General features: G+C 44.8%; 1 protein-coding gene across 1 annotated transcript; it reads right to left on the bottom strand.

Moving 5' to 3' along the window:
• Positions 1–2,018: 2,018 nt before the first annotated feature.
• On the bottom strand, positions 2,019–2,486 carry LOC130876316 (60S ribosomal protein L23a-like). The gene has a single exon (XM_057772852.1). It carries the CDS (start codon positions 2,484–2,486, stop codon positions 2,019–2,021), a length of 468 nt encoding a protein of 155 aa, XP_057628835.1.
• Positions 2,487–13,686: the final 11,200 nt, after the last annotated feature.

Here is a 13,686-nt window from a genome sequence, read left to right as displayed (position 1 = left end):
CCCAGGAGGGCCAGGCTGCGGAGGACGTCTCTTAACAAACGTAGCAGGAGGCCGCCTTACGCTAGTCTCCTAGGTATACCAAGGACCCTCCAGCATGCATCACGTGTGCGTCGGTGCCCTTCGTGTCTGGGCTGCTCAGCTGCTCTTAGGCATTCGAAAACAGAGCTCGTAGGCGTGGGCCAGTAGCGGTAAAGCAGACAACAGGCAAATCTCCTGAGTTCGAGGTCAATGTGGTCTACATAGTGAATTTCAGACCAGCTAGTGAAAGCCTGTCTCAAAATTTCAATTAAATTAAAAAGAATATAGCAGATGGGGGAAATTTTTTGAAAAAGAAGAGCCAAATGGGGAGTAAGTCAAACAGGCCAGCGAATCAAAAGGAAATTCAGAAAGGAGTTCACTTGTAGAGACAGTTTATGTCAGGAGTGGCGCTGAAGAGCACCCGGAAGGACTGGTTATTTCAGAATGCTGGGGCAACGGGCTTTTCACACCAGATCATGTAAAAAGAAAGCCGATTCACCCGCCTAATGTCATCACGCACAAATGTGTATTCAGGGTCAGCTAGGTGATGCGCACACCTGGGCATGACGAAACACAAGAATGTTTCTTAGCTGCCTCCCTCCTGCAATTCTGACCAGTGGGCGGCGGAGGAGTTTGTTTTGAGTTCAAAGCATGACCTAGGCAGTGAGTTCCAGGTAACCGCGGGTTTAAAAAAGCAGTTAAGAACACTGACTTCTCTATCAGAGGACCCGGGTTTGATTATCAGCATTAACACGGAAAGTGCTTGCAGCCATCTGAAATTCCAATTCCAGGGGATCGCGAGTCCTCTTCAGACCTCCGTGGGCACACATACCTAGGATGCACAGGCATATATGCAGGCAAAAAATCCAAACATAACATAGAAATAAATAAATAAAAATTTAAAAGTGTCTAGCACTGTTATTCACAAAAAGCTCCAATCGGACGGACACACGCAGACGGCCAACAATAGAAAGGATAATTACATGGTGGTCTATTCATAGAAAAATCCTATAAATAAATGATGGCAACTCAGATGAGTTCCACACACTGGTGAGAGCGAACACGGTTGCTGCATACAACCTCATGGATGTAGCTCATACATGTCACACAGAGTGAAAGAATTCAGACCCACCCACTCTTTTTTTTTTTTTTTTTTTTTTTTTTGGTTTTTCGAGACAGGGTTTCTCTGTGGTTTTAGAGCCTGTCCTGGAACTAGCTCTTGTAGACCAGGCTGGTCTCGAACTCACAGAGATCCGCCTGCCTCTGCCTCCCAAGTGCTGGGATTAAAGGCGTGCGCCACCACCGCCCGGCTAGACCCACCCACTCTGATAGACGCTGAATAAGAAAAGAATAAGGAGAGAGAACAAATCAGTGCTTTCCAGTACTGAAAATGGGGGTTCACTTCAGAGGTCACTGGGGTTTATGGGTAAGAGACAACTTTGTATACTCACTGAGTTTGTGGCTGCCTTAATCCAGGAAATCATCAGAATTCAGAACTGTGGCCACTCACTATAAGTTATATCTAATTCTGAAGATTTTTAAACATCTATCTATGGGCTGTGTATGTGTGAGCTGGCTTACATATAGAAGCATTAGAACGACTTTTAGGGACTCAGTTCTCTCCTTCTACCATATGAGACTTGGGGATTAAATTCAGGTCATCAGGCTTGGTGGCAGTGCCTTTCCTTGCTGAGTCACCTCACTGACTCATGTCTCAATTTTTAAAAATTATTAATATAAAACGTTATGGTGAAGTTAAATCTATGGACATTAGGAGACTGGATATGTTTGGAAAGGAGGTATCCTGGGCCTGCTCCCCTCCCCCATTCTACCAATACAGAAAATTGAACAGGGTTTTGCTTGTGCCGGCCAAGTACTTTGTCACAAACTACATCCCCAATCCTACTCCCTTAATCCCCAACTTTTTTTGCTTTGTTTTCTTTTTTCTTTTTTTTTATGGTGAAAAAATGTATATTTAGGATTAACCGGCTGAGCTCAGTTTAGATGATTCCAATTTTGTTGGCAACATCCAGAGCATCATAATCAGGAGCCAACCAAACATATGCCTTCTTCTCTCCGTCGGGCCTTATGAGGGTGTTGACTTTGGCCACATCGATATCATAGAGTTTCTTCACAGCCTGTTTGATCTGGTGCTTGTTGGCCTTGACATCCACAATGAACACAAGCGTGTTGTTGTCTTCTATCTTCTTCATGGCTGACTCGGTGGTCAGGGGGAATTTGATGATGGCATAGTGGTCAAGTTTGTTCCTCCTGGGCGCGCTCTTCCGGGGGTATTTAGGCTGCCTTCGTAGCCGCAGGGTCTTGGGCCGCCGAAAGGTGGGCAATGTGTAGATCTTCTTTTTGTGGCTGTGGACGCCTTTCAGCACTGCCTTCTTGGCTTTCAAGGCCTTCGCTTTAGCTTCAGCTTTGGGAGGGGCAGGAGCTTCCTTCTTCGCTTTCGGCGCCATCTTCTGCTTTGTTTTCTTTTGAGACAGGGTTGCCAAAGGTTGTCTGACGTGGAATATTATTTTAACTAGGCAAAGACATGTTACATTTGTTTATGCTGCATTTGTTTAATGATGTAAAGGTGTGTTGTTGTTTCACCTTGCCTGCCTAAGGTACCTGTTTGGTTTAATAAAAAACTGATAGCTAGACAGGAGAAGGCTAGGCGGGATTGGTGGGCAGAGACAATAAACAGGAGGAGAAAGCTAGGCTAGGAGGAAGAGAGAAGAGAACGAGGGAGAAAGAGAAAGGCATGAACAGGGCAAGAAGCCAGGCAGCTGCCAGCCAGACACACACAAGAAACAGTGAAAGTAAAACATACAGAAGGGAAAAAAGGTAAGAAGCTCTAGCCGGGCGGTGGTGGCGCACGCCTTTAATCCCAGCACTCAGGAGGCAGAGGCAGGCGGATCTCTGTGAGTTCGAGACCAGCCTGGTCTACAGAGCTAGTTCCAGGACAGGCTCCAAAGCCACAGAGAAACCCTGTCTTGAAAAACCAAAAAAAAAAAGTAAGAATCTCTGAGGCAAAAGGTAGATAAATAGAAACAGGTTGATTTAAGTTAAAAGAGCTAGCCAGAAATGAGCCTAAGCTCAGCCAAGCATTCACAACTAATAAGTGTCCGTGTCATGATTTGGGAGCTAGTTGGTGGTCCAAAAGAAGAAAGCCTGGTCCAGTTGTATAAGTTGATCTTAAACTGCCTATAGTTATAGCTAGGGCTGGCTTGTAGCTTGTGATCCTCCTGCCTCAGTCTCTCAGAGCAGCTGCGATTATAGATATTTGCCATCATCCCTTGCTTAGACCTATTCTATCACCCGAATGGAGATGATATAGATGTATTCACATATGTTATTAATAATTCACAGAGCTAGAGTATTTTTGTTGGTGGCTTGGTTTGCTTTTGGGTCTCCTGTAATCCAGAATGGCATTCAACTGAATATATAGTCAAGCATGGCCTTGGACGCCTGCTACCCCGTCTCTAACTTCCAAGTGCTGGGATTACAGGCACGCGCCATATCCAGCTACAGTTTTGAGAGCTGTGCGTTTCCTTTGTGCTCTTCTGCAAGCACAGATAAAAGCACACATATTAGAGTGGGTGGTACCCATACAAAGGAACTAACACAAAGTTACTATCTGATAACCAAGCTGGCAGGGAAGTGAGGAAGTCCTGAGAGTGGAGATTAAAAGATTGCTGGTGTGGGGAAGCTTCTCGGAGTTTATGCAGAGACAGGCAAGTGAGATGGCCTGCCTTGGGGAAGGCAGCCCAGCAGATGCTTTTTTTTTTTTTTTTTTCGAGACAGGGTTTCTCTGTGGTTTTGGAGCCTGTCCTGGAACTAGCTCTTGTAGACCAGGCTGGTCTCGAACTCACAGAGATCCGCCTGCCTCTGCCTCCCAAGTGCTGGGATTAAAGGTGTGCGCCACCACGCCCGGCCCAGCAGATGCTTTTAAGACAGAATGTGTTCCTGTCTCTGAACCAAAAGACTGGGAGATGGAAGGGGAGAGGAAGAGGAGAAGAGAAGATGCTGTCTTAGCCATGCTTCTGCGGCCTTAGCCAAATACTACAAACTGGATATTTTATAAATAACAGGGTTGTCTTTCACTCATGGATATGGAAACCAGGAAGTCTGTTATCTCAGGAACTTTTCGGGAACATGTTGAAACCATAGCAAGAAGTCAGCCCTGCCTTCCCATCTGTTAATTCTGCCATCTCGTTTCTCAGCACCATCCACACTGACAGGAGTTGTAACGTAACAGGTTCAGAGACCAAGCAGATCTCACTCACCCTTGTCTTTCAAATGTTAAGGTGTGGTTTACACCGTGTTTGTGCTCTTTAGTGCCTTCTGCCAAGATGGGGGTGAGGTGTTTCCCATTAATGAACATTCAGTGCATCAGAGCTCACATAGGTGTCTCCATGATGGACAGTGGCCTGGCTAATGTGATGTCAACTTGACACAGGCTAGAGTTACCTGAGGGGAGGGAACCCCAATTGAGAAAATTCCTCCATAAGATTGCTCTTTAGGCAAGCCCATAGAGGATTCTTAATTCATGATTGATGAGGGCAGGCTCACCCATTATGAATAGGACCACCCCTGCTCTAATAGTCCTGGGTTCTCTAAGAAAGCCAGCAAGCAACACCCCTCCACGGCCTCTGCATCAGCTCCTGCCTCCGGGTTCCGGCCCTGTTTGCATTCCTGTGCTGACTCCTTCAATGATGGACAACGATAAAGACAAGTAAGTCAAAGAAGCCCTTTCCTCCCACAGCTTGGTCATGGTGTTTCATCACAGCCACAGTGACCCCCAACTAAGATAGATGGCTACATTCCTGCTGAGCCCAAAGTAAGGGTGTGTGTTGGGGAACAGGGGGCAAAGTGGGGAGAGGGGAGGCAAACTGGGTGCTTTCATACCTTTTATTGTATCGGGAATTACGGACCTAGGGTGACATCTAATAAGAACTATTTTAACTTCATCAGGTACAACAAGATTCTCCCTATTCCTCCATAGAACCAAGAAAAGACAACGCATAGTGTGTTCATGCAGAGAGGAACTATGAACACTGGTATCACCAAATCATATCTAATTTTCCCTGGCTGAGGAAAGTGCCAAGTTTGTAAGAGCTGCTTTGAAGATCAGTGCATAATAACTAGGGTTTACCACGTCCGCCCACTTTTGTGTGATGTAGAAAACAGGTTTGGGGGCTATGATGGGGGTCTCTAAACGCAAAAAAAAAAAAAATCCTTCTTAGGGTTTATTATGACAAAGAAGCCTCCTCTGAGGGATGTCATGCGTTTGTCGTGCTCTCCGGCTGCCTAAGAGCTGTTTCTCTATGGATATCCTAATCTTGGAAGTGTTCCAACATGCAGCAATACTTTGTCAGCAATTTTCAGCCTCTTTGAGTCCACCCCAGGCACTTTTCTTCTAAAGCTCTTTAGTATGGGAAATTTTAATTATTCACTAACTTTGATCCCCAGGTAACTATCATCCAGCCGTATAATGATGAATTTGTGGCCAATCTTGCCTCATTCACTGACTGTCTCCTCCTGAATTGCTCTGAAGAAACTTCTAGATATTGTATCATTTTGTCTACAGATATTTCCTCTTATATTTTTTTCTGAAATCTAAAGTCACGTTAACGGTAACCATAGCACCACGATCTCATTGAAACATTTCCAAATTAAACTTATTCTCCTCTAATGCTACCAAATGTCCATTTTAGTGTTCAAATTTCTGTCCCATCTCACTTAAACTTTGTGTCCAGTTTGCTTGAATTAAGAGTGAAGAAAGCTTCCCCTTGGTTGATACTGTCTCAAGTCTCATTCAGTCTAAGCAGAGGTTTAGTTTCCTGGAGTTCACCTGTGAAAGAAACAGTCCCTTGGCCTGAAGTCTGGATTTTGCTGATTGACTATGGGGTGTCCTTTGATCAGTTTCTCTCTCACCTCCATTTCCTGAAAATTCACTTGTTACAATTTTCTCTTTATGGGAGAGACCTTTCCTCACTAAATGGTGGACTCTCCAAGAAATAGTGTCTTATTTGTTTGTGTCTGCTCAGAAGCTCTAACATTGTAAGTCTTCAATGAATAAATTAAAAATGAGGAAATCAAGTGGCTGTTGATTTTTCCTCTGGTCAGAACATGGAAGGCTCTAGAGTGAGGTTGTTGGCGATGGTTCTTATTTCCTCCCTTTCTTTTCTGAGTACCTCAGGCAAAAAATCATGTAATATGTTCTGGCTTCTAAGGTAGAAGTAATAATCTTTATTGGTCATAGTTCTCTAGAGAGATAGAACCAGTAGTGTGTGTGTGTGTGTGTGTGTGTGTGTGTGTGTGCGTGCTTATAAATGGACTTCCTACATTGACTTACACAACAGGAAGCTGGGTAGTTCACTCTGGAGAGGCAGAGAATTCAGTAATTGGTCAAAGAAGCTGGACTAGCTTATGGAAGCCAGCGATGACTTCCTAGTCCAAAGCTGTTGGCCTGCAGGCTCCCTGCAGAGCTGCTGGTGTGGGGCCACCTGCGAACACCGTGGAAACTGGCATTGCATGGCTGTGGGTGACTCTAGACACACCGGAGCAGGAGTGCTCACATGCTCAAGTCTTCTCAAGATTTGTCTGTCTGTTTCTGTAGCCACCTGCAGGGCACTGTCAGCATTCGAAGCAGATCCTTCACCCCCCACCCGACCCCCGTCTTCCTCTCATATGCCAGTCCTGTCCGGACATACTCAGAAGCATCTTGACCAATGCAGAGACTAGCATTTCTCTAGCCAGTCAGGTTGACAATCAAGACTGTTAGAGTTCACTTGTTGTCAGTTTGGCAGCAAACCTACTTCCTTATGTCCTGTGTTGACTTTCCAGGGAGCAGTTTAAATAGACTCGGGGAGTGGTCAAGGTTTGGTGGTCTACCTTGACCCTCCTTGGGGAGGTGTCAAAGTGCAAGGGGCATAGGGGCAGGGCCTCCAAAGATTGGGGGCCAGAGACCAGGATTTACCCTTACCTGCTGAGTCATCTCTCCAGATCCCATAACTGATATTTATAGCTATCTTTTTATACTACTCAGTCAGGATTCCCCCTACCTTCTATAAGCACCTCAGTTGACCTTAGTGCTTTACCTGGACAGGTGACCCACACCTTCGTTCCTGGTGGCTCTGGACCATTTGTCATTTGCCTGGATGGGGGGGGGTGTAGTTTCTTATTGATGGCCATAATAGGATACAACGCAGAGTACTTTTCTAGACCTCATAAAGCCCTGGGTTTGATTCCCAGGACAGATGTGTGGAACTGGCCTTCCCTCCTCCTCCCTCTCCTTCCTCCCTCTCCCTTCTTTCCTTCCTTCTTTCCTTCCTTCCTTCCTACCTTCCTTCCTTCTCTAGCCTCCACAATTCTGAGGTTGCAGATGTATGGAGCTAGTCCCTTCCCCCATCCCATTTCCATATTTAATTATTTATTTAATTATTTAGGGGAGCACATGTCATAGACTGACTACCTGTGGAAGTTAGAGGACCATTTGTGGGAAATGGTTCTCTCCTTCCAACATGTGGGTTCTGAGAGCTGAACTCAAGTTTCCAGAAGTGGCAGCAAATGCCTGTGTCTCCCGAGCAATCTTGTCAGCCCCATGCTTAGCTTTTTATTTGGATGCTAGAGATTCAAACTCAGGTCCTCATGCTTGTACAGCAGATTTTTCTCACCCATTGAGCCACCTCCCCAGCCCAAAAATCATTATTTTAGAATGTACTCATTTTATTTAAAACAACAGCAAAAAACTAGCAGGGCATGGTGATGCACGCCTTTAATACCAGGAGGGCAGAGGCAGGTGGGTCTTTCTGAGTTTGAGGTTTGAGGCCAGTCTAGTCTACACAGTGAGACCATGATGATGACATGGTCACACAGAGAAACCCTCTCATGGGGTTGGGGGTGGGGAACAAAGCAAACCGAAAACAAAAAGCCCTGCTGGGAAGCACGAACCATGTTCCATGGGCAGCGAGCCGTGTCACCAAGCTAATGCTTACCGAGTCTCGAGTTCGCTTCTCCCTGCACATGGCTTGATCTCATGTGGTTTTACTCCTCACAACCTAAGAGCGTGTGTGCTCAAGCACCTTTGTTCACACTTCCTTTTGAGAGACACATGTGCATGGACTCACACAGCTGAGGTGTGTAGTCAGCTTTACTATGTAGGTTGTGCAAGAAAAAATGTTTACCCAGTGATCAAGTGCCTTCAGAACACGTTTTTGGCCTACAGCCCGTCACTGAGTGAGGTGATCGTGTTCAGACAGCGTAATGAATCATGACGGGTGGTAAATCATGAAGCGGTGTCTTCAATCCTTGTTATGTCTTAAATAGAATTCATTTGCTTGTAGGTTAATATAACTTAGCTTCTAAAAACAATTAAAATGCTTTAGTGTTTTGGGTTGTTTTTGTTGAGCTAGAGCCTCATGTAGCCCAGACTAGCCTCAAATTTACTTATAGACTAAGTGTCTATTACCTTAAATGACTGATTTTCTGCCTCTACCTCCCAAATGCCCAGCTTACTGGGTTCTGAGGTTCCGACACAAGTCCTATTGTGTGCTAGGCAAGCACTTCTACCAACTGAGCTCCACCTCTTGCTGTTTGAGAGACAGTTTCTCCCTGTGTAGCTCAGGTTGGCCTTGAACTCACTGCAATTATCCCACCCCCACCTTCTGAGTGCTGCAGATTACTATCATAGGCTGCCACACCTGGCTGCATTTACCCCTTAGTAACGACTGGCTTGCAAAATGCCAAAATTGTGCTAGTGCACGCTCGGGAACCAGGAGTCCCCAGTAGCACAGCCCTAACCCTACTGGTCACTTTAACAAAAGAGGCCTTCGACAGCTTCTTTTCTATTTTATTTCTTCTTCAAAGCAGTTTTCATTGTGTACTGCTGTGTTAAAATTTTTAGTAGCATTACATCTGTTGGGTTAGAAATATGGTCCAGTGGCTAAGAACACTTGCTGTTCTCCAGTACATACACTGGGAGCCTATAACTATGTGTAATTCTGTCTAGAGAATATCTAACCCCCTCTTTAGGTCTCTATGACTCATACACTAATGTGTGTGTGTGTGTGTGCGCACACACACACACACATTGAAATATAAAAACGCAACCTTAACAAATTTAATAAATAAAATAAAAATATTTATCTGTCCTCCTTTTTCTGTGTCTCAAGTGTATAGAACATACTGAGTTGATTATAGGTAACTGATAAGTGTTTGTTAAAGAACAAAGCAGCAAGGTTCATGAAGAAGATATTAAAATAGAATAATATATAGGTTTAAAAATTACATAATTTTTATATGCGAACTAATAAACAAAACTCTTTGAATTTGACAGAGGAAAACGAAACTGTTAGTATCATGTTCTCGTGCCTTAGTTCCACGACTGATGAGAGGAAATAACCCAGCGACAGGTCCTTGTCAGTGTCACTGGCCGGAGACCCCGACCCCAGCAGCAGTGGGAACTTCCGCAGCCTGGCTCACACACAGTGGCCTTGCCAGTGAAAATTAAACCATATATTATTTATATTCATTTTCATGACCTTCTTAAAGCTGACTAATTTCTCTCATTGCTCATTTTAATAGTTTGCTTTTCAATTCCCACTAGCCTTTCTGGTTATTAAAATGTAACCACTTGACTGGGGATCTCGCTCATGGTAGGGTGTGCCTAGTGTGCAAACACTGCTTGATCTCCAGAGCTTAAAAAGAATAATTAGCTCCTTGTCTGCTTTGTGTCTCTGCATAGATATTTCCTCTTTCTTCTCTTTCCTCCTAAGGAACCAAAACAACAGCAACCTTGCCCCACAGATGTCTGTCTGTCTGCCTGTCACAACCATCTTGAGAGGAGCCTGTCTCTCAGCAGAGCAGAGCCTGGGCCAGCATCAGTGGGTCATTTTGCCTGAGGGACCTGGATATTCTAGAAGCCCTAAAGATGTGTGAACTCAGAAAGGCACTGCTGAGAAACTGCTAAGAGCTCAGGGTCTGCTTGGTCGGTCAGAGGGGTACCCAGCCCTGTGAGAATGGGGGAAATCCCGTGTGGATGCCGCAAGGCGTTCTTGGCACATCTGGCCTGCAGCCCAGCCCATAGCCTGAACAGATCCCGCCCGGAACGGTGAGGATGCAGCTCAACGTGCTTGTTTTGTACTCGCTATTGTCACACTACAATGTCAAAAGACTGGACACTCCTGCTCCGAAGAGTTTTTTAAAAACGCCCTGCTACAAATTGCTGTAGAATCTTAGTAAGATAGTAGGTAATCTTAGCAAGGTAAGTCGTACTGCTCCACGTGGGGCAGCCTGGGCTCGAGCCGCTTTCCTCTACCCACGGAAATGACATTGATCCTTCTCACTGTTATGTTTAAGTCTGTCTGTGTTCATGTTGAATTTATGCTTCACGAAACTAACAGTGTTGAAAAGGGGACATGTCTAGACTATTAAAAAAAGGAACTTTGCGCCTCCAATAAAATTATGTGCCAAGGTTGGAGAACGGCTCAGTGGGTGAGTACTTGCTGTTCTTCCAGAGTATTCAAGGCTGGAGAAAGGCTCAGTGGGTGAGTACTTGCTGTTCTTACACAGTATTTAAGCTTCATTTTCCAGCATTCAGGTCAGGCAGCTCACACCCGCCTGTAACTCCAGCCTGTAACTCTGGAACCCTCCTTGTGTGACATATACCAGTTTGCTAAACTTGCTCTGTCACAGAAGACAACCTCGAATTCCTTCTGATCCTCTATCCTCCACTTCCCAAATGCTGGGGTTACAGGTAAATGCTGTCCAGATTTGGCCTTAAGGTTGTTTTTTTTTTTTCTAGGGGAGGGGAAACAGGAGCACTCTTTGTAGCCCTGGCTGATCTTAACTCACTATGTGGTATATCTTTAAGCTGAATTCATGAGAGCCACCTACTTCTCCCTCCTAAGTGCTGAGATCCAAAGCACACCTCACAGCTTTTAAAATGCTACTGTGTTTAACTTAAGTAAGTGTAAATTCATAGCTGCCATCTTGAAGGAAACAAGAAGGAAGTTTACTCTGGCGCTCCACTGAGTGACTGACCCTGGTCCAGGAGCACAGATTTAGGTGACTCCAAATTCCATATTTTCTGAAGTTTTGTAGCTTTGCAGAACATAGGAATTTATAGACTAAGGCAAGTCTAAAATACCTTGGTGGGTCCATCTGAGAGGTGGTGACAGCAAGATGGGGAAGCTGTTCTATTGGCCTCAGAGCCTCTCTGGTGGAATTCTTAGCCTTTGGATTGGTGGAAGATAGCAGTCAGCTAAGTTAATAGATTCTAAGAGGTTTTTACCTATTGCTTCTGAGACATTTAGTAGACAGAGGTGGGCAAGGGATGACTGGATGTTCAACGGGGCTAGAACTAGGCCAAGAGAAGGTAATTAGCCTCTGGACCTGTGATGTTCCAGTCTCTCCACAGCACTGAAATTCTAGTCAGTTGTTCTCTGCAGACACAGCTTCTTTCCTGGAGTTGTTATTCACGAAAGAAAGATTTCAAACCTTTTATCTTTCCCATTCTAGTTGCTACCTAGTTTTCTACAGATCCTATTTTTCTCCTGTGGTTTAAATTCTTAATCCCTCTCCCATTTCCACCTGTGAGAGTCCCTTAGAAAACAGCATTCCTTCCCTTAAAGACGCATGGAGCCAACCTCCAGCCATTGTGAACAAGAGTCCTAGCGTGGAAGGACGCTTAAAACAAATCCACACACTAGCTCAGAATTGAGAAATAGATAGTTATTTATTTAGGGGTAAACTCACAAATCAGAATCCTCTGCTTGAATGGAGAACAGAGACTGAATCCAGCAACTGGGAAGAGAGTGGACACATGCTTATGTAGTTTAAGAGGCCACGCCCCAGTGGGCGGGTAACCACTGGCTGTAAGACTTCCTACAGCAGCCTATCTCCTTCTCAGCCATAAGAAAATCAAATTGTTTCTCCACACACCATGAAAGCGTTCCTGGTAAAATGCTAACGGTTGGCACTGTAAAATGTCTTTGGACAGAGATTAAAAAAAACTTCTACAAAAAGCACCCAGGGAAAATGCCTCTGGTTCTTGGCTCCTGGTAATTGTCAGGTCTGAAAAATACTACATCATAGTTTTGCTTGATGGGATCTTATCAAAACATGAGTTGGTTAATATCATTTCCCCTGTACAGGCTCCTTTTCAAATGAAAGGCTTAGGTAATTTTATGGTTGGACACCTAAATAATTAAAGGTTTTCAGCAAAGTTAATCTTATTGCTATATGACAGGGATATCATTACATCTCAGTGTTCACTTATGTTTGGATAGAGGTATATGCTTTAGTCCAGTCAGATGACTCTAAGGAAATCCTGCAGAATGGGTAGTTTATCAACCAAAGAGATGGATTCCGTACAGTCCTCAAGGCCTGGAAACTAGAGATCAAGGTGGAAGCCGACTCGGTGTCTGCTGAGGACCCACTTCTAATAGATGGTATCTCATTGCATTGTACTCAAAGAGCAGAGGGAGCCAGGCTTTTCTCTGGTTTTTCATGCAGGAGGATGGGAACTTGAGTCCAATCTAGGCTGTTTAACATGTTCCAAGCTGTAGGATTTTGCTTAGGGAGACCCGGTTTCAAAGACAAGCAAGCAAGAACTCTGTGCATTGGCTTTCTCTTCTAAAACTATGCTAAGAGGGGAAAAAAATAGAGAGTTTAGAACAAAGAAAATGGGGAGAGCTGAGTCATAGAACAAAATCCCGGAGGTGGAAGTGAATTCTATAGCAGTCTGAAGCCCTGAGTTCTAGACTTGCTGTTGAGAACAACCTCTCTAAGGCAGAACCCCAAGGACTCATGTGTTTCTGGAAACAAAGGTGAAGATGGGTCTAAAACCAGAAAGACTGGTGGGAGTTGTGCTTGAACAGGGAAAGGGGGTCATGACGTCATTATATTTTAATTTCAAAAAAGAAAAAAGTGAAAAATTCATATTGTTTTTTATCATTCATTGAAGAATAAAACTTTGTAAAAATTGATAGCTATCCAGAAAGTTGATACAATTCCAGATTTCTTGATGATTTGTTTCCCAGAATCCTGCAGAGCTTTGTCTGAAGGCCATGACCAGCTGAGAAACACCAAGAGCTCCTGATGGCCATGAAGGTTCCTCCAGTGAAGGCAGGAAACAGCTGAGAAATATTCCCTTTGAAAGGATGATACCTGCTGCCCTTCCCATCACTGGGTGCTCAACCTCCTCCAGATGGCAGCCCCCCTCCAGATGGCAGCCCCCCTCCAGATGGCAGCCCTCCTGATCACACGAGAAAGGAGAGCTGGAGAAGGCTACAGCTCTGACGCAATGAAATCCATGTTTTTTTTCCCTTTCACTCCCTCTCCTTCCTTCCTCCCTCCCTCCCTCCCTCCCTCCCTCCCTCCCTCCTTCCCTTCCTCCCTCCCTTCCTTTGACAGGGTCTCCTATAGCTAGGTGGCTGAGGTTGACCTTAACTTCCTGATTCTCCTGTCTCTGCTTCCCTTATGCTGGGATTACAGGAATGCACTACCACCCCTAGTTTGCGTGGTGCTGGGAACCAAATCCAGGACTTTGTACTTGCTAGTCAAGGATCCACCAGCTGAGGTATACCCACGGCCCCAGGAATTTCTTTCGTAAAGTCATATAGTTGTCTTAGTTACTTCTCTGGTCTCTGTGACAATGGATCTGACAGA

This window comes from Chionomys nivalis, chromosome 6 (assembly GCF_950005125.1).
Source record: "Chionomys nivalis chromosome 6, mChiNiv1.1, whole genome shotgun sequence".
Classification (NCBI taxonomy): domain Eukaryota; kingdom Metazoa; phylum Chordata; class Mammalia; order Rodentia; family Cricetidae; genus Chionomys; species Chionomys nivalis.
Note: the sequence above shows the minus strand (reverse complement) of the source record. Positions and strands in the feature narration are given on the sequence as shown.